At 34.6% G+C, this 20,050-nt stretch overlaps 1 protein-coding gene across 1 annotated transcript in view; it reads right to left on the bottom strand.

The window, feature by feature from the left end:
* Window positions 1-20,050, bottom strand: part of NUDCD1 (NudC domain containing 1) — a 58,321-nt gene that overhangs the window by 6,969 nt on the left and 31,302 nt on the right. Inside the window, exons 6-8 of the mRNA XM_006916608.3 lie at window positions 19,189-19,393; window positions 14,410-14,554; window positions 11,365-11,490 (exon numbers count right to left, since the gene is read on the bottom strand). Of these exons, the coding sequence (XP_006916670.1) occupies window positions 11,365-11,490; window positions 14,410-14,554; window positions 19,189-19,393 (476 nt within the window). The remainder of the gene's footprint in view (window positions 1-11,364; window positions 11,491-14,409; window positions 14,555-19,188; window positions 19,394-20,050) is intronic.

Genomic DNA, 20,050 nt, shown 5'->3' with positions numbered 1-20,050 from the left:
ATCCAAAGCAGAATCTGGAATTCCTTTGCTCACTAGTTATAAACTTCCCTAAAAAGCCTAGGACTTCAACTTATAATCAGCAGATTGGCTATAGTTCAATATCCACGAGAGGTTCCATATACACAAGGAGGCAAATTGTATACTGTAGGAAACTACTCCCTGTGCTTCTGCTAAAAGAATCAGAGATGATCCTCTTTTATCTGAGATCGCAGTGTATTCTTGAACAAATGCTTCCCATACTGGATCGTGGCTGGCCAAAGCAATAAAATCTTCTTCTTTGAGAAGTCTAAATCCCAAAATAAACACAGACAGCCAACAAAGAAGAGAGGCTAAAGACATATCCAGAGAGACTGTAATAAGCAGAAACCATAACATGAGGTAGAAAGTAATTAATTGATCAACACATAGAGGTATGAGCAGCAGAAGCAAATAAAGAACACACTGATGTGATCACAATGGCCTAGCACTGAAGGAGAGCAAAGGGACACTTGATTTTCAAGCAGATTACCTGGTCGTTGGAACTATGGTCTATCTCCTAAGCAATGTTCTACTTCTCCTTTAGGCCTGACTTGCCAGTGCATTTGTTTACAGAATGATCCTCTCTAGTTCCCCATAAGATCTAAAGAGATTGTTTCCACTGTTCCTTACGGTCTACATGTATGTTCACACTAAACATCTATCACTTGCGATGACCAAACGTTTCTTCTCTGTTCCTTTCAACCTCTAGAAGTCCAGATAACAAATTTTGTCCAAAAGAAAAGCAATTAAGATTACGAACTAAAGTAATTAGTTTTGCTAAGTGAATTAAGTGAATGACAATGAAGCGTGATAATTAAAAAGTACAATTAAAATTAATTTTTACCTTTTTTTGCACTTTTTTTTGCACATACAAAAATTGCACTTTTGTATGTTCCTACAGAAACAAAAACTAACAATATAAGCAAAAGAAAGAAAATGTTTGAAGAACAAAGACATCATATCATTATTTGAAGCAGACAAAACAGGGAAGTGAGAAATTATCCATATCTGGCACAAGTAATTACCTGTAAGAATCAAGAACAAGATGTTCGAAAGGTCCCTAAATAGTCCAGAACAGATGCCACAAACCCCACTGAGTTTACAACTTAATAGCCAACAACAAGATGGGGCAGCAAATAAGAAAAGAGGGAAAAGGATGACTGCTTTGGGCAGACATTGTCAAAAGTAAGAATAGCATCCAATAGCTTATGAGCCGTGGAAAGAACAGACCAGGCACAACCAGAAAAGAAATGTTTTAAGTGAAACAGGCTAAGGCTACTTAGTGTAGCAGCAAAGAGCACAACTTACTTCAAATGTCTCTAACGGTATTACTGTGGAAATATACAGCACGGTAATTAATGTTCACACTAATGACGTTCAACCATGAATAAAATATTACTTTCTCTTCAGAATGCTCTAAATAAGATGTTGGGCAAATAATAAATTTTAGTAAGATTCCATTACAAAAAAGGGGGCACTAAATATAGTTTTAGCACATAAAAGAATTAATTTACATTAGACAATTTATTTTAGAAACTCATTCTTTGTTAATGTCAAATAAATATCCTATTGCCTTAAAAAAAACACCCTCTTAAATCCATAAACCCTTTGGCCAATAAAATATAACTTCACCTTTCTTCTATTCTCAGGTTTATTATAGAAAAGGTTATATTTACCTTTGAAGTACCAGTGAAGACTACAATTGAGTAAAATATTCTCTAGAGAAAAATTTGAAACATGAATTTCAAGTAGTCAATTGATTGTCTTTTTCTTCTCTTTGTAGAACACTTAACAATTAAAGACTTCTGAAGATTAAATGTCAAAGTGAAGACTTTTAAACAACTTTTAATCACTGCTATTACCAAATTAAATTGAAAAGTAATAAATAAGAAAAAGGTTTTATCTACCCAGAAACAAAGTTTTTGTTCTAGGAAGCCAGGCTGAAAAGTTAATGACATGAAACTTTAATTCCAAATTCATAATCTGTACACAGCATAAACTGCTAAAATTTAGTCTGTTATTACTATGCAGAAAATATTAAGTTGATCTGTATCTACTACTGTATCAGTAAAAACACTCTCTGTGTTTCTCCTTTACTTTCACAATACCACCACACTCGAAACATTTCTGACTCCAGATGTGTGGTTTTCCAAAGACTATTGGGTGCTAGTCTTACTCGGACAGCAATTCTCTGACACCAGCTGGATATTTTACAATTGAATTCAGTTCTGACACAGTCTACTTGGAGACAGTATCAGTTTCCACAAGTTTGGGGCTCAGTTCCACAAGACTTCCCCTCCCCACTTGGGTTTGATAATTTGCTAAAATGGCTCACAGAACTCAGGGAAACACTTATCTTTACAGTTTATTAGACAAGGATTTGATAAAGATGAACATCCAGATGGAAGAGAAGCATAGTGCAAGCTAGAGGAAGGAACACCAGCTTCCCTTCCCTCGCCAAGCAGGCCACCTCCCTAATACGTCCAATGTGTTCAGTAGCCCAGAAACTCTATGAAGCCTGTACTTTGGAATTTTTATGGAGGTTTCATCGCACAGGCATAATCAATCATTAACTCAGGCTCCAGTCTGCTCTCCTTTCTTTCCTGGAGGACAGCAGATGGGGCTGAAAATTTGAAGCTCCTAATCAAGTCTGGTCTTTCTCATGACCAGCCCCCATCTTGCAGTTATCCAGGGATCCACCAGGAGTCTCTTCATTAGAATAAAAGACACTCCCATCATCTAGGATCAAATTCTAAGAGATTTAAGAGCTCTGTGTAAGGAACCAGATCAAAGACCAAGTATTACAACAAAAGATGTTCCTAGTGCTCAAATCAGGAAATTACAAGGGTTTTAGGAACTGGGGACAGAGACCAATATATACATATTTTTTATTATTTTACAACTACCTTATTTAATCTTCACTTCCTAAGAATGAGAAATATGATCCCATTTTATAGAAGAGGAAACGCAGACTCAAGAGGTTAAGATATTTAAGTTAAGAAGCTAATAAGTGGTAGCTGGGATTTAAGTGCAATGTGCTTCCAAACTCATGGTTTTTTTTTAATCAAAGATTTATTTTTTTTGTTAAATGTATTGGGGTGACACATTGGGTAACAAAATTATATAGGTTTCAAGTGTACAATTCAATCATATGTCATACGCACACTATACTGTGTAGTCCCACCCAAAGTTAAATTTCTTCGTCACTATATATATTTATACACACACACACACACACACACACACACACACACACATCACATATATCTCACCTTTATCTACCTCCCCGTCTCCCCGCTTTTCCTCTGGTAACCACTAAACTGTTGTCTTGTGTCTATGAGTTTTCTGTTTGTCTTCTTTGTTGCTTTCAGTTTTATATCTCACATGGGTGAAATCATAGGGTTGTCAACTTTGACTCATTTCACTTAGCATAATCTCAAGATCTAGCCACGTTGTCGCAAACCCATGTTCTTAATCACCACCACTGCATGGTCTCCCAAAGCCTATTTTCTAGTCAGTTAAATTGTGTTGATAATCTGTGTGTGTGTGTCAGGTCTAAAACTGATGTTTACGAACAATGGCAAAGAGGTCTTATAAAATTTCAAGTTGCATTTTTGTTTAAACGCCCATTCATAAAGTAAACTATATAATTAAAGATATTTAAACACTGACAAATGATTGAGCATAGGAAGATGCCAGGTCTTGGCTAACTGATGTAAAATGCAATTGGGGGACATGCACTTACATTTCTACTTTACTAAAAGCTGTAACAAAGAAAATGACTATTAGTACCTAGAAATACAAGAAAGAACTGCCAATTTTTTTCATTTTTGAAAATTATCAAATTGGATCTTTAGCTATATGTATCATAATATTTTTGCTGACTATTCTAATGGAAGACATAAATACATAGATATAATGGAGGATTTATCAGACAATAGAAACATATAAATATATCGGAAAACGCAAAGTGCCATGAGAAAAGAAAAAGCGAAAAAGCAGGTGAGGAGATAATGTTTGATAGAGGTTAGTAAGGGATGGAAGGTAACATGTGAACAGAGGTCTGAATAAAGTAACGGAACAAATGAGAAAAGGCTAAACATTTTGGGTAAAGAGAATAATAAATGCAAAGGCATAAAGAAGCATGTTTAGTACAAGGAAAAGCATGAAGGCCAAAATGGCTAAAGAAAAGTGAGTTAGGTAGAAAATGAAAGACAGTCAGTACCGGATTTTAAACTATGGGCCTCAGTACTGGTAGCAAAATCAATTTAGTAGATCAAGAAGAGAATTTTCTATTTTATTTCATTAAAAGTAGTATGGAATGGAGTTACTAGAGTATGTCCTGTTCAAAAAGGATAGTACTGCTTTGTGAAATTTTTGCTTCAAATGTGTGTGTATTGAGTCTCAATTTAAAATACATTTTAAATTGAGTCACAGAAAAGTTTGAAGGGGGCTTGAGGATCATGGTAAGGATCCCAAACATTGTTGTAAATATGACAGAAAGCTACTCTAGAAAGAAAAGGAATAGAGAAATGACAAAACCTACTAAACAAACTCTTTAAAAGGATTACTTTGACCTTCACAGAAAATACTTGTTAATTCAAAGGGGGAAATAACTTTAGAGCAGCAAAACCTAGTAGACACCACATAATTAAATTTAACACCACAATAGTAGGGAAAAAAATATAGAAAAACCCACCAAGTTCCTCCTAATGTGATACACTGGAAAGGAAATATCATTTATGTAGTATTCCAGGCAAAAATGTAACAACTGAATCTGATCCTGAGGAGATACTGGAGACAGTCTTTTTATAAAAGGTACAAAATAAAGTCAATGTCATAAAGGCTGGATGTTCCAAATTAAAGGAGACTAACAAGACACCACAACTAAATGCAATATGTGACATGGGATGGGACCCCAAATCAGGAAAAAAAAAATTGTTATCAAGTATATTATGTTGAGCAAATGGTAAAATTTGAATATGGACTCCATATTAGATAAAAGTATTGTATCGAAGTTAAATTTCTTGAATTGCATTGTGGTTATATAAAGAAATGGGGGCGGGGGGAGGGTGGTAAAGGGACATGGCACATGCAACTCATTCCTAAATGTTTCAGCAAAAAGGAGAGATGGAAAAACAAGAAAAAAATAAATATGGCAAAATGTTAGCATTTGCTAAAACTGAAGTGAAGGATATTGTTATGGGCTGAGCTATATCCCCCCCGCCAAATTCATATGCTGAAGTCCTCACCCCCAGCATCTCAAAGCGTGACCATCTCTGGAGACAGAACCTTCAAAAGGGTAATTAAGTCAAAATGAGGTCAATAGGGTAGGTCCAAATCTAACATGACTGGTGTCCTTATAAGGAGAGATTAGGACACAGACACAAGCAGAGGGAAGACTTTGTGAAGACAAAGGGAGAGGAGAGCCACCTACAGTCAAGGAGAGAGGCTTGAGAAGAAACTAACCATGCTAACCCTTTGAGCTCTAAGTTCTAGCCTTCAGAACTTGAAAAAACAAATGTTATTTAAGCCTCCCAGTTTGTAGCACTTTGTTATGGTGGCCCTAGCAGGGAAATTATTAGACAGCTCAATTTCTAATATGGTCAAATTTGTTAGGTATAATCAAAATAAACAAAAATGTTGCATACCCCAGAGAACCTAAGAATGTAAAAGGGTCCTGAGACTAAAAAGCTTGAGAACCAGTGGTTTAGATACTTTCTAAAAGTATTTTATTCCTCTATAATTTCTGATCCTACCCTTAATATCTTTTTGAAAGAATCAGTATATCAAGTATATGCCTTTACTACTACCTTTCAAAATGACATTAATCTAAAAAAATTATTTCCTATTTGTAACTCTCCTGCATAAGCTGCAAATATTCTTTTCAGCTGTTTCAATGTCATGTTTTAAGTAGTATATAAGTGCCATGTGATCTGAGAAACTTACTGTAATTTAATTTTTAAAAATATCCTATCACCTTTTGATTGTGCAAGTCTATACTTAATTTGATCACTACAGAGTAGAAATAAAATGCAAGCTATGTACATAAATTTAAAATTTTCTAGTAGCCACATTAAAAAAGAGAATAAATTTTAATAATATATTTTCTTAACCAAAATATTATCATCTCAACATAAAAATCATATAAAACTACTAATAATATAATTTATTATTTTCATACTAAGTCTCCAAATTCTGATTGTGTATTTTACATTTACAGGACATCTCAATTCAAAAAAGCCACATTTCAAGTGCTCTTGGCTACTTGTGGACAGTGGTTAATGTTTTATAAAATATATCTAGCATAGCCCTAGACAGACGTAAAAATAATTCATCTTCAATTGTATTTGAATTCTGATTTGAGCTTTACACCCCAGTGACAACATCTCATCACTTTTCTTCTCCAGTTCTGATATTTAATATTTTAATTTTATTGTGCTGCTGCATATTGCATGTATTCATTTACCATTTTACATTCCAAATGCCGAATTCTAACCCCGATTTACCTTTCTTTCATTTTATATTTTGAAACTTTATATTTTGAAAAATCCGTCATTTGCAATATAGAGTTCTGACCTTTTCGTTATAGTATTTTTTTCCTAAAACTATAAAAACATATATTGACCTTTCCATGTACAGGTAATTTTAAGTTATCCAAAGTCATGACAAATGAAACCAAGAAGAGAGAACTTTAAGCGAACATTGCAGAAAGAAGTATAAACTTCTTTCAAACTGTACCACTTGATTCCTGAAGTGGATGTGGCACTGAATATCCAAGATATTACCGCCTCCTTCATTCTCTTTTCTAGTGACAAGCCAACTGGTCCCCTCTTGAGTACACCAAGAAACTACATCTGACCAGTAGACTTTGACTTTCATACAATACACTGATAAAACAAATCTGCCTTTAAAAAAGAAGATGGACTTATTACTTATTCGTTGGAGCTGTTCAATTTATAGCCATTCCACTTTTGGGTAAAAGCAATGTTCATGCAGTTTTATGTCACTGAATCTTTGCCTATATTTATAAAAGATGACTAATAATAGCAAAATTAAAGCGCTTATAATTTGTAAAAAACAACTTTGGTCTCCAATTTAATCCAAGTGAAACAAAGATAAGAATCTTTAGGAGGTTCCAGTTCAAGATGGCAACATAGGAAGGGCTTGAACTCACCTTCTCACATGGATACATGGTTCTACAGCTAAATATGGATCAATTTCCTCAGGAATAAACAAAATAAAACAACTAGTTGAGCCATTCCTACACATCAGGCAAACTAGAAAAAACTCATCCGCCCTGGCGTGGTGAACAACATCGGGAAAGAACTCAAAACTATGCTTCTCCCTAAGGAGCAATAAATTTGAACCCCATACATCAGATACCACAACTTTTAAGACCTGAACCTGAGAAAAGCTTCCAAAACATAGAGCTTTGAAAGCCCATGGGGCTGGCATCCACAAGACCCACAAAACTATAATGAATTGAAAAAGAGTTCTTAAAGGGGTCGCACACATGGGCTCACATGCCCTAAAGCCCCACACGGAGGCAGCTGATTGCAAAGCGCCCAGACTTTCTGTGAAAGAGGTTTATATGCTTACCTTAAAGCATCAGCATGAGATGCAGGCATCTAATTTAATACACATTTAGGGACCTACTGAAATACTCTCCATGGGTGGAGACTGGTAGGCACCAACTAAAAATACTCTCCATGGGTGGAGACTGGTAGGCACCAACTATGCAATCTCTCTCTGCTTCACACTAGGTCGCCACTATCTCCTGGAAAAGAACTTATTCCCTTGTCTGGTACACCAATTTTGTGGCTGCCACCCAAGACACAACCTCTAGATCACCTGGCCCTGCTGGGCAGAGGGGCTTCAGTTCAGGGGTCCCATAGGACTGTAACCAACACAGAAAGAGTTCTTAACTGGCTACCATCCTGGGGCTGTGAGAAAACATTTACTTAAGCCACCAGTCTGCAGTACTTCGTTACAGTAGCCAGGGTACAGCAGAAAGGCAACAGACTGAGGTACCTCATCTTTCTGTGAAAAAGGCCTATTTGCTTATTCTGGAGCTTCAGCCTAGAGGCGGGCTTCTGGTTTAGCACATATCTAGGGACTTACAAAGCTACTCTCCAGGGACAAAGACCAGCAGGCACTATCTTTGGGCTCCCTTGCCGTGGCCCAGGTTGACGGTATCTCCTGGAAAGGCACTTGTACATTTGTATGGCACAGAGATCTTTACAGCAGTCACACAGAGGACACCTCTAGATTGCCTGGTTCTGGTGGCCAGCAGGACTTACACTTGTGGTCCCACAGGAAAATACCTTTTGCATACTTTAAAAGCCACTGCCTGAGGGTCTGGCTTCCAATTAGCCTGAATCTAGGTGATGAATGAGATCTTCCCCTTTGAGACAATGACAAGTCTTGACACACCCTCAACTACTGGGAGCCACTAAAAATAAAATAGGCTGCTTGGACAATCACAAAAGTTTGAGAGATAACCGAGAGCTAGGGCAATATGGTTCATCTCATGTACGGGGCCACTCCTTTAAGGCTGGGAGAAGTGGCTGTATTATCCAACAATTCTTTATGTGTAGAAACAACATAAAGAATCAAGGAAAATGAAGAAATAATATGTTCTAAAGAACAACATAAAACCTCTGAAAGAGACTTTAATGAAATGGATGTAAGCGATTTACATGATAAAGACTTCAAAATAAGTCAGAAAGATGCTTTTTGAGCAGAGAAGAATGGCTAAACAAAGTGGGAACTTCAACACAGAGACAGAAATATAAGAAAGTACTACATAGAAGTCACAGAACTGAAGAATACAATAATGGAAATGGAAAATAGGTTCAGCATCAGACTAGATAAAGAAGTAAAAAGGATCAGTGAACTCGAAGACAAGGCAATGCAACTCGCCCAATCAGAGCAGTAAAAAAAAAAAAAGAATGAAAAAAGTGAAGACAGCTTAAAGGACCTTGGGGACAATATCAAGCAGAACAATGTTCGCATTACAGGGCTCCACGAAGGAAAGGAGAGAAAAGGGCAGAAAACTTCCCTGACCTTGTAAAAGTGGTAATTCTCCAGTTTCAGGGAGGTGATCTCTCCAGGCGCCAGCCCCCAGGGAGAAGCGCAACATTCCAAGGTGCAGATGATAAAACTGTCTACTAGGCCCTGTGTGATCTCGGAAGCGCAACATTTATCTTTGTACAAAACGTTACCGGCTAACTTCTGCTTCTTGTAATCTGTTTATTCAAGGATGTAGTAGGAGGCTTTATAAGCTGCCTCCTCTGGAAGCTCCGGGCTGATCTCCTCTAACCCTGTGTGGTAGAGAATCAGTTGCAGGCGGCAGGCTGTCTAATAAAGGCTCATAATTAATCTCAATTGGCTCCCTGGGTCTCAGAATCGTTCGCGCCATAACAACCTGGAGAAGGAAAGACATCCAGCTCCAGGAAGCCCAGAAACTTCCAAAAAAAGATGAACCCAAAGAGACACACAGCAAGACACATTATATTTAAAGTATCAAAAATTAAAGACAAGGGAAGAACCTTAAAACCAGCAAGATAAAAACAACTTGTTATCTTTAAGAGAAGGCTATGAGCAGATATTTCAGCAGAAACTTTGCAGACCAGAGGGAGTGGCACGATATATATATTCAAAGTGCTGAAAGTAAAAAATTCAAACCAAGAATACTCATCAGACAAACATTCAGAATGGAAAGAGAAAGTTTTCCAGACAAGCAAAAGCTAAAGGAGTTTATCACCACTAGACCAGCCGTACAAGAAATGTTAAAGGAACTTTTTTAAGTTACAACAAATGGGGACTAATTCATAATAGGAAAACATATGAAAGTACATATCTCACTGGTATAGGTGGTGGGTTAATCACTTATAAAGCTAGTATAAAAATTAAAAGATTAAAAGTAGTAAATACAATTACAACTATAATAATCTGTTAAGGTATACACAAGATAAAAATGTCAATTATGACATTAAAAACATAAAATATGAACAGTGGGGAAGAAAGAAGTACATATACAGAAATTAATTATTAGAGTAAGTATTTAATTTTGGTACAGCTTTAATGGCACTTTTACCTAGTCATTGGTCTTTGCCATTGAACCTCATTTGCCGTCATAGACATAAAATCTAAAAATGCTCAGTTTTATAAGTCCTCGGAACAATGCAATATCCAGCCATTAGCTAAAGAAAGTTGTCAAGTATCCAAAAAAGACTAAGAAAGGTTAGTAAGTGAGAGAAAGTCAGCTCTATTAAATCAGTTTCCCATGACACTTTTGACTTTGGTTTCATGAATTTGGCTAGAATTCACTGTCCCCTCAACCTCTACAAGATGAATACACTAAGCCAAACTTAGCAGAAATTTTCGAGAATTTTCTTGGCTTATATCAAACACAAAATAACAAAAGACCAAATTGTTCTCTCTCTTCTATTGCTTTTGTTTGGATGGGGATCCTAAAGCCTTCTAATTTCAGTACTAAGACTAATTTTTACGTGCGAACATCTAAATTAACCATTGATTTACTGAGGAGATCCTTCTCACATAAACAACCCTCAACACTAAAACAAAGTCAACAGTAAAAACAGTCAACAGTGAAAAAAAAAAAGGATTAAAAAGAGACCTATATATATATCTTGCACACCAATTAGTAAATATAAAACGAAAAGTCGAAGAGGCAGATAAAAAATGCAATAAAATAGGCAATAATTATAAACATTACTAATGAGAATATAAAATGGAAATCAATTTGTCACAGCCTTAGTCTATGACTCATTAATTTGACTTTTATAACATTTTATTAAATATTCCTGAATATAGAAAATGTTTCATGTAAAAAGAGATTTTAAAAAATATCATCTCATGATTAATCAATTCAAAAAAATTAAATATGTGTACTGTAATATGTAGACAACCACTACACACAGACATACACATAAACACCCACAATAACATTATTGCACAATCCAACCATTAACTAGATTGAAATAACATGAGAATGCAAAAAAAGCTGTCATAATGTTGAATAAAAACACAAGTCTTGCCTATATATCACACGTATAATTGTATGTAAACACCTGCACAGAAAAAAGCCAACTGAAAGATATCAAATATGCAATAGTACCAAAACAATACATTTTTTTAAGTTTGAGGTAATACTACAAAAAGTTGCTACTTTATGGAGTGATAAAATTTACATCATAGCCAGTAACTGCTAATCAAACCATCTTTGTAAAATATATATTTGGTTAATCAATTATCATCTCACCTGAGTAACTTTTATTTATTCACAAATTTTTAGAAATATCATTATCAAGAACTCACCACATGAGTAGTTTTTAATGTGTTGCCATCAAATCTGCATAAACTGGAATTCTCTTCAAAGAAAATATCACATTCTTCTAACTCTTGAGCATTACAAGGAGGTTTTTCTTTATCTGGATTTGGATTCTTAGACCAAAAAATAAAATAAATATATAAACAAACAACAATAAGAGAAAAAAAGGATTTCTTCATACTTAAAAATGTTACTACTACGGCAATAATTAAAAACTAAATTTCAGACCCAACAGACACAGAAATGATGGAATGTTTGAATCAAAAAAAGATGTATTAAAACAGCTATTATAAACAAGTATATACTCAAAGATGGAAAAAAAAAACATGTTGAGAGAGATAATGAAAGATATAAAATAGAACCAAATTTACCTTCAAGATATAAGAATGCAAAATATTAGTATCTAAAATGGAAAACAAAATAGATATAGCATTGACAGTTGATTAGACATTGGAGAAGAAAAGACCGGTGAGCCTGAAACATAATAGAGTCTATCGAAAATGAAAAACAGAGAAGACAAAAAATACAAACACAGAACTGCAGTGATCTATGGAACAATATTAAATGGTCTAATTTATGAGTAATTGGAAGGGGGCAGGAAGAATGGAAAATTTTTTGAAGAAATAATGGCCAAAATATTTCAGATTTGATGAAAACTATAATCCTATAGATTCAAGAAGATCAAAACTGGGACATGGAGCCACCTAATTATGGTTGTCTGCTCCAGTCTAGATATCAATGGTAACAATTCTGGTTGTTGTGGCTGGCTAACGTGGCAATACAGGCAATTAGCTGAGGCCATTTTGTCAGTGACTCAGAAAGATATATATGTCCAACAGAATACAGAAGGCAGCCTCCACACTCCTCCCTCCCTTCCCCTTTCAATTATCCATGTGTCAGAGATAGGAGGACAAAAATGAAAACTTCAGGACTATCAAGGCAGCCAGTACCTAACAGGAGAAGATTACAGAGAAAAGAGAATGGCAGAGAAGGGAACCCCAAGATCCTCTGCTTTCCTAAAGCCATTTACTGATTTCCGAGCTGAATTAAAAAACACAAGTAAAAAGCAGTAGAAAAAGGATTAAAAGCTGAGTTTTGATATTATCAAAATGCCTGGGAGACAAAAATGAGACATCACGGCCCACACAGAAGGAGAGGCCCTGGTAAACAACCCAGACTTTCTGCCGACATTCATGGAAGTTCTGCCCTAGGAGTAAGAATGAACGAGGCATAAATATCAACCACATAAAAAACTAAAATCCAGCATCAAATTAAATCAATCCTTAATGAGATTAAAAAGACAAACTGAAAATTTGGGAGATGCAGCTCAAGTAATGTTTAGAAGGAAGTGTATAGCATTAAAGCCTTCCATTAGAATAGGTCAAAAATCAATTGTCTAAGCTTTTACTTCGAAAAAAGAACAAAAGAGATCCAAAGTAAGCAAAAGAGAGAAAATAATAAATGTAATAACAGAAATAAGTAAAATTGGAAACTAAAAAAAAGTCAATGGAAACAGCTGCCCCAAATAATCCTCTATCAAAGAAATTAAATTCATGGCTAAAAACCTTCCAAAAAAAGAAAACTCCAGTTTAGATAATTCCACTGCAAATTCTAGCAAATATTTAAAGAAGAAATGCCAATTCTATACAACTTCTTCCAGAAGTAGAATAAGAGGGAAACACTTCCCTACTCATTTATGAAGTCAGCATTATCCAGATGCCAAACTGGATAAAAACGGTAAAAAGGCAAAACAACACACACACACACACACACACACACGTACGTATGTACGTACAGTTGTGTTGCATAACAATATTTTAGTCAATGATGAACTACATGTATAATGGTGGTCTCATAAGGTTACAGTGAAGCTGAAAAGTTCCTAACATCTAGTGATGTTATAAGGTTATAATAAAATGCATTAAGTATTTGTGGTGACGCTGGTGTAAACAAACCAATTTTGTGTATAACACATACAATTTTGTAATGTACATAATACTTGATAATAATAATAAAAAAACCTATAATATATTATAGGTTTATGTATTCACTATACTATAATTTTTTTCTTTTACATATATTTTATTTTCTTTGAATTTTGATTTCCAACTTATTAAAGATTATGAAAATCAGAAGTTTGAATAAAAGATTCTTTAAATATCTAAAATAACACCCAGTGGTAATATTCTAACTTGTTAACAACAAAAGCTGTGTTTAAATTGAATCCTGCTTATTAACTTAAATAATGAAGTTTTAAATATTCACTTTCTTTGCGGTAAATGGAGATGCATAAATTGACTTTTTTTTTCTTTATTCTTTCTTTAAATTTATTATGGTGACATTGATTAACGAAATCCAATAAGTTTCAAGTAAAAATTCAACAGTATAGTACTATACTATACTTTGTTATTTTTGAGTGTACTCTTTTATTAAAAAAAGTCTGCTGTAAAACAGTGCTGTGATATACCAGCAGCATCCTCATGTATCTCGTGTTCACCATCTCTCTGGATTGCATCATCTTCTCTTGCGCTGGATTTAATCTCGCACTGTTTTGTAGTTATGTGCTATACAGTCTTGTAACCTAGGAGCAATAGATTGTACCATGTAGCCTAGGTGTATAGTAGGCTGTAGCATCTAGATTTGTGTACGTACACCCTATGATGTTTGCACGACAAAATCACCTACGGCATTTCTCAGAGCTTATCTCCACTGTCAAGCAGCACATGACTCTGTATGCGTGTATGCGTGTGTGCGTGTGTGCGTGTGTGCGTGTGTGTGTGTGTGTGTGTGTGTAGATACATACATACATGCATGCACATCTACCCTATACAACATGACCACATGCAGATATATGTATGAATTCATATAGTGTAAGGAGTATTAGCATTTTAAGCCATATTCGAACACCAGTCAACAGTACTAATGTCTTTTACATAAAGAAAAGCAAAATAATGTTTGAAAAACATGGCATAATCCTCACATAACATAGTTCCAGATCCTTATGAAGTCAAACTTGTTTTGCAATTGCTTACCAGTTCTTCAGAAGTCAAATGCATCAAACGTTCAGCTATTGCAGCACATTGGGCTGAATCTCTTATAAGTTCCCCTTGTTTATCACCGACTAACAGCTCCAGCCATGTCAGTCCTTCGTTCTTCTTAATTAAGGAAATCTCCAAGCTAGAAGTTTAAGTGAGAGAATGTTATATTAAGCAGCTATGTAAATTATACAACCAATACCAAAAAGAAGAGTCTTCCATAGAAATTACCCTTCCAGTATCCAGAAAATGTTTTACCAAAAATTCTGTTCGAGTTTTACATATGATGGAAAAATGTATAATCCAAGGGTAAATAATTTAGATTTAATGAACAAATAAGAAAGTACCCTGGAAATGGTATGTCAAATGGCTTGATGACAGGAGTGACTGGAAAGAATAAGAACACCCAGAAAGTACTGTTGTGGTCTATGTGTGCGGTGTACTACCGAACTTAAGTAACAGAAAAGCAAGCAGCATGTACCTGAGCTATTTCACAGGGGTATGGTAGTGGTGATGAGGGTGGTGGCTATGCCATACAGCCTAGGTGTGTAGTAGATGGGGGTGGATACATAAAACTAATTGGGCGGGACCTATAACTAAAGTTACCTCAGTGTGTATGGAGCCAATTAACTTTATTTTCACAAACTAGTACCAATAATATATAATTATTAATCTAAAGATCAGGCAGGTTAAGCCAATACAAATGTAATTTTTTAAACGCAGATTTTAAAGAACTGAAAAGAAATGTAGGAATTAGAAAAGAATTATCTTTGGTAACACAGGGAAAAAAAGTTGTTAATGTGGTCTCTATTAACTTAAAATCTAATTTTGTACATTTAAGCCATTAAACATAATTCCGAATGCACTAAAAAGGGCCTATCAAGGAATCCTGAGATTAAGGTCTAATGAGGCAGTAAAGGTAGAGAGTGCTCAGTCAGGGCAGACTGTGGACGCAGGAGGCCAGGAAGTTGCCCATGTGCCTCTTGAAAAGAAAGGGAAATGCACGTAAGCTGCTTTGAGAATAGCCACTGCTGTAACACAGAGAAAAGTGGGGTGGCGGTAGCTGTTCCACAGCAGAGCATCCCTTTCCATGTGCCATCTTTGGTACACATGTGCCATACTAACCTATGTCCTGGAACACAAAACACAAATGCAAGCAAACAATTACAAGCACACAATAACTATTATCATAATTATCAAACAGAACATGCAAATTTATCAGCTATTCTTTTTCAAGGCTGTTATTATCACCGCCTCATGAATTAATTATAGCACTTTAAAATTTTCTGAAATTACTTATTTTAAGAGACTATACAAAATATCTCTTATGTAATACGAGCACCTATCATTAGCATTAAAAATTACCACCACAATCAATAATGCCCAGATTTAGTTATATTTTCAAAGGAGAAAGCTAATCTTGATAATGATGATGATGATGAAGATAATGATAGTAATAAAAATAACGAAAGCAGCTTGTACTTATTTAATGCTTACCATATGCCAGGTGCTGTCATAAGCACTTTACACGTTTTAACTCACTTATTAGTCACCACAACCAAATAAAGTATTATTATCATCTCCGTTATACAAGTAAGAAAAAAAAGCACTGAGAGGTTAGAACTTGTCAAGGTCACAAGCTAGTAAAGTAGGCTGGCTCCAAGTCCGTGTTTTTCACTACTGCACTATTTTGCTTCTCTGCAAAAATATCTGTAAATAACTATTTAAGAACTTTTACCCAGTGTCCAGAATGTATAAACACTGTTCTTAGTCAATTGCTACCTAAATAAGTTAGAGTTCGTTTAATCTGAGTTATAAATAGTTTCTGATCCATCATTAAATTTGCACACCTAGTTAATACACTTTTAGCACAACTGCATTTCTATATTTTAAAACTAGTATCAAATCCTACCATCCATGCAAAAAGTAACATAAAACCCCACACATAATAAACTGTAGACTAGTTATTCTTTCACAACATTGTAATTATCTTTTGTAACATAAAATAGTAATCAAGGATGTCAAATTTAATGGAAAAAAAACAATACTGGTCTATATTCACGTATTAAATGGCTAAAAATATCTGCATGAGGTCCAGCTATTTTCATAAACCTTTGCTGGGTTACTGCTTAATGACATATTTAACAAGATGTTCTAGCTGGTTTGCTAATTTGTAATGCTACCCTCAACTCTATCACACACACATAAAATATGTTTAAATAGAATATGTGGAGATGGAAAATATATTTAAAAGAATATATTTAAAAAGATGACTGAGTTTTTAAAATAATATACTAAAAAGTGTTACCAAGTCATCAAATTTCTCCATTAAGAAAATGAATTCAAGATATCTGCTTTTGAAGCTTAACATATTTTTGAACTAGATATATATTTCTTACACTCTCAGGGTTTAGACTCATCTGGGTCTAGATATACTAGAGACTCACATGGGTAATATACTACTAATCAAGAACTATATTTAGAGTAAAAATATCTACCTTATAGCAACTTCTGACCAAATTTAACCACTTTTAAAAATTAAATGCCTAATACTATTCATTAATCCATCACTGAATTCAACAATTACTAAGACTTGATAGATAATGAAAGAGTATAATTTTAGTAATCTAAATGATTGGGGTGTGAAGTATCTGGGACAACGGATTTACAAAGAGGCATGGTAGTGGGGGCAGAAGATTACAGTTTTATAAATCCCTTGATCTTTGTTTACCTTTTTTAACATACTGCTCTTGTTGAGGTATATAGATGAAATTCACAGGTTTTAAGTGTAGAATTCATTGAGTTTGACAAATGCATATACCCGTGTAACCCAGTGAAGATACTGAACCATCCAGAAAGCTGCTTTATGCCCTGTTCCAGTTGACCCTTCTACCCCTAGAGGTAACCATTACTCTGGTTGGTACCACCATAGATTAGTCTTGCCAGTTCTAGAACTCCACATGTGTAGAATCGATCAGTACGCACTTTTATGTCTCGGGCTTCTTTCATTCCACATAATGTTACTGAGATTTATTCATATTCAGATTGTTGTGTTTATCAGTAGTTCAATTTTTTTTTTATGGCAGAATATTGCAGAATGAATATATCACCGCATGTATTTATCCATTCAACCTTTTCATGAATATTGACCAGTTTCCAGTTTCTGGCTTTTACGAATAAAGTAGCTATGAATATACTTTTATAGTCTGGGGGAACAATTGTCTTATTTTTTATAAGACAATTGTGTTTTCTTATAAAAAGATATTTAGAAATGTGTTTTCATTTCTCTTGGGTAAATATCAAGAGGTAGAATTTCTGAGTAACAAAGAATAACCAATTTCTGGGTATATGTTTAACTTAATAAGAAACTGCTAAACAGTTTGCCAAAGCGACTGTATCATTTCCATTCCCACCAGCAATGTATAAGTTGGTGGTGGTCCACATCCCTGTCGACATCTGATGCTGTCAATCTTTTTAGTTGTAGCCATGCATCGGTGTCTCATCTGGCTTTAATATCTCTAATGACTAATGACGATTATTTTTTCATATGCTTACTAGCCATTCATATATCTTCTATTATGACATGTCTATTTAAATCATTTGACCATTTTAAAAGCTGGGTGGTCTTTTATTATAAATTTGTAGTAGGGTTTCATTATATATTAAGAATGCAAGTTCTCTATTTAATATGAGTACTGGGACTATTTTTTTCCCAGCTGATGGCTTGCCTCTGTTTTCTTAATGGTGTCTTTAGAAAAGAAAAAAATCTTCAGTTTTGATGTACTGAAAAGCTCTGTTTTGATGACACTGAATTTACCATGTATTTCTTTTTTGTGAATGTGTCCTGGACACATAATTCACAAAAGAAATGTAAATGGCTAATTTACATAAGAAAAATATTTATTATCCACAATTTTCAAAGAAATATGAACCATTCTACTTGTAGGTATTCTCCATATATATTCCTGCACATGTGAATATATAAATACACACGTACACATACAAACAGGGAAGTAAGTTATTCACTATAGCAAAAGACTGGGAACAACTAAATATCCAACAATAGAAGACCAATTTTTTAAATGATTATGCAGTTGATAAGAGTAAAACACATGAAGCCATAAGAGGATAAAAAAGATAATTATTTTTTATGGAAAGCTCTCCAACATTTATTGTTCAAAGTCAACAATAAAAGCAAGCTGTATAACTGTGTGTAGTATGTGCTGAAACCTTTTTTGTGAAAAAAAAAAAAAGAGAAAAGAATATATATGCTGCTTGAATACTCATAAAAGTGAACAGTGGTGGTGGGGAGTTAGGGGATAGGTGACCAGAGGATCGGGGTTGGAGGAAGGCTTCTCACTGTACAGCCTTTGACATACCTTAAATTTTAAAAACTAGTAATGTACTATGTAGTCAACAAATTCAAGGTAATAGAAAAAAATTATTTCTATTAAAAAATGTAAAAAGAACGAATTAAAATAACCATTTCACGTATTAATTATTATTATTGTTACTGTTATTATTATTGTATCCAGAGTCGGTAATGAAAAGCACTACCATATAATGCAAGCAATAACTATACCAGTATCTTTAATCTTAACTACGATTATGTTCTTTGACATAATTCCATTTTTATGTCATCTACCTTAAGAAAAATAATCATTAAAGACAGAGCAGTTATAGTATTCACCTTTAAGGTAACCCTGTAGAAAGAATAAAAGAAAAAAATAATAGAAAATGAAATTTTAAATATAAATAAAACTATAAAAAACATACCTATTATTCTCCTTAATTATCCATGTACTGCTTTCATGATCAACAGATGAATAAAGGTTTCCTTCCAAGAAACTCTGACCCTTTAGCACAATGTTGATGTGATCAGGCAAAAACTGTACTTGAATGTCCTCCTTAGTACTGTCTTCTGGAAGCCGTACTGTTACTGTCAACTCATCTTCGGTCTGTTGCCAGTAATACAGAGGTTCTATTAGGAAATGAAAAATGCATTACATAATTCAGAAATTAAGAATAGAACATAAAAAATTAAAGACTAGAATATACAAAAGTACGCCTATCCAAAAGAATCTTAGCATATTTTCCGGTGATCATCTCACAAAAAAGGAATTATAAAACAAACACATACAGATCTTTTTGGAGAATTTTCACTCAAAGAGTTATAGCAATTGACATTTTCCTCTTCCACGCTTACCTGATACTCCAGCAATCCTTTATCCCCATTCCTTCTCTCCCTGCCTCCAAGTACCTATCTTTCTCTCTTTCTCCATCTTCCCTTACACACACACACACACACCACACACCACATGCAGTGGATTCCTAATTCAAAAAAATATCAAATATGTCATAAGCCACTGTTTGAAATTTTCACCACTGCCTTGATTTACCTATGTTAGGGCAATGTAATGCTGTGATACAGGAGACCACTGTTACTATTATTTGGTGGGACATACATTCACCCCAAAATAAAAGATATATTTTCCTTATAAAGGTATTAGTTATTCTATCCCACAACTTTGTTGCATGAAAGCAGTTTCATAGGAAATTCAAAAGCTATCAGCTTATTTTGTCTAAGTTCCCAGTAAAAGAATCTCCCTTTATCTTCTCCATCTCCTCGGCCTGTCTC

The sequence above is a fragment of the Pteropus alecto genome, unplaced genomic scaffold (genome assembly GCF_000325575.1).
Source record: "Pteropus alecto unplaced genomic scaffold, ASM32557v1 scaffold164, whole genome shotgun sequence".
Taxonomy (NCBI): Eukaryota; Metazoa; Chordata; class Mammalia; order Chiroptera; family Pteropodidae; genus Pteropus; species Pteropus alecto.
This window is presented reverse-complemented; position numbering and strand designations above follow the sequence as displayed.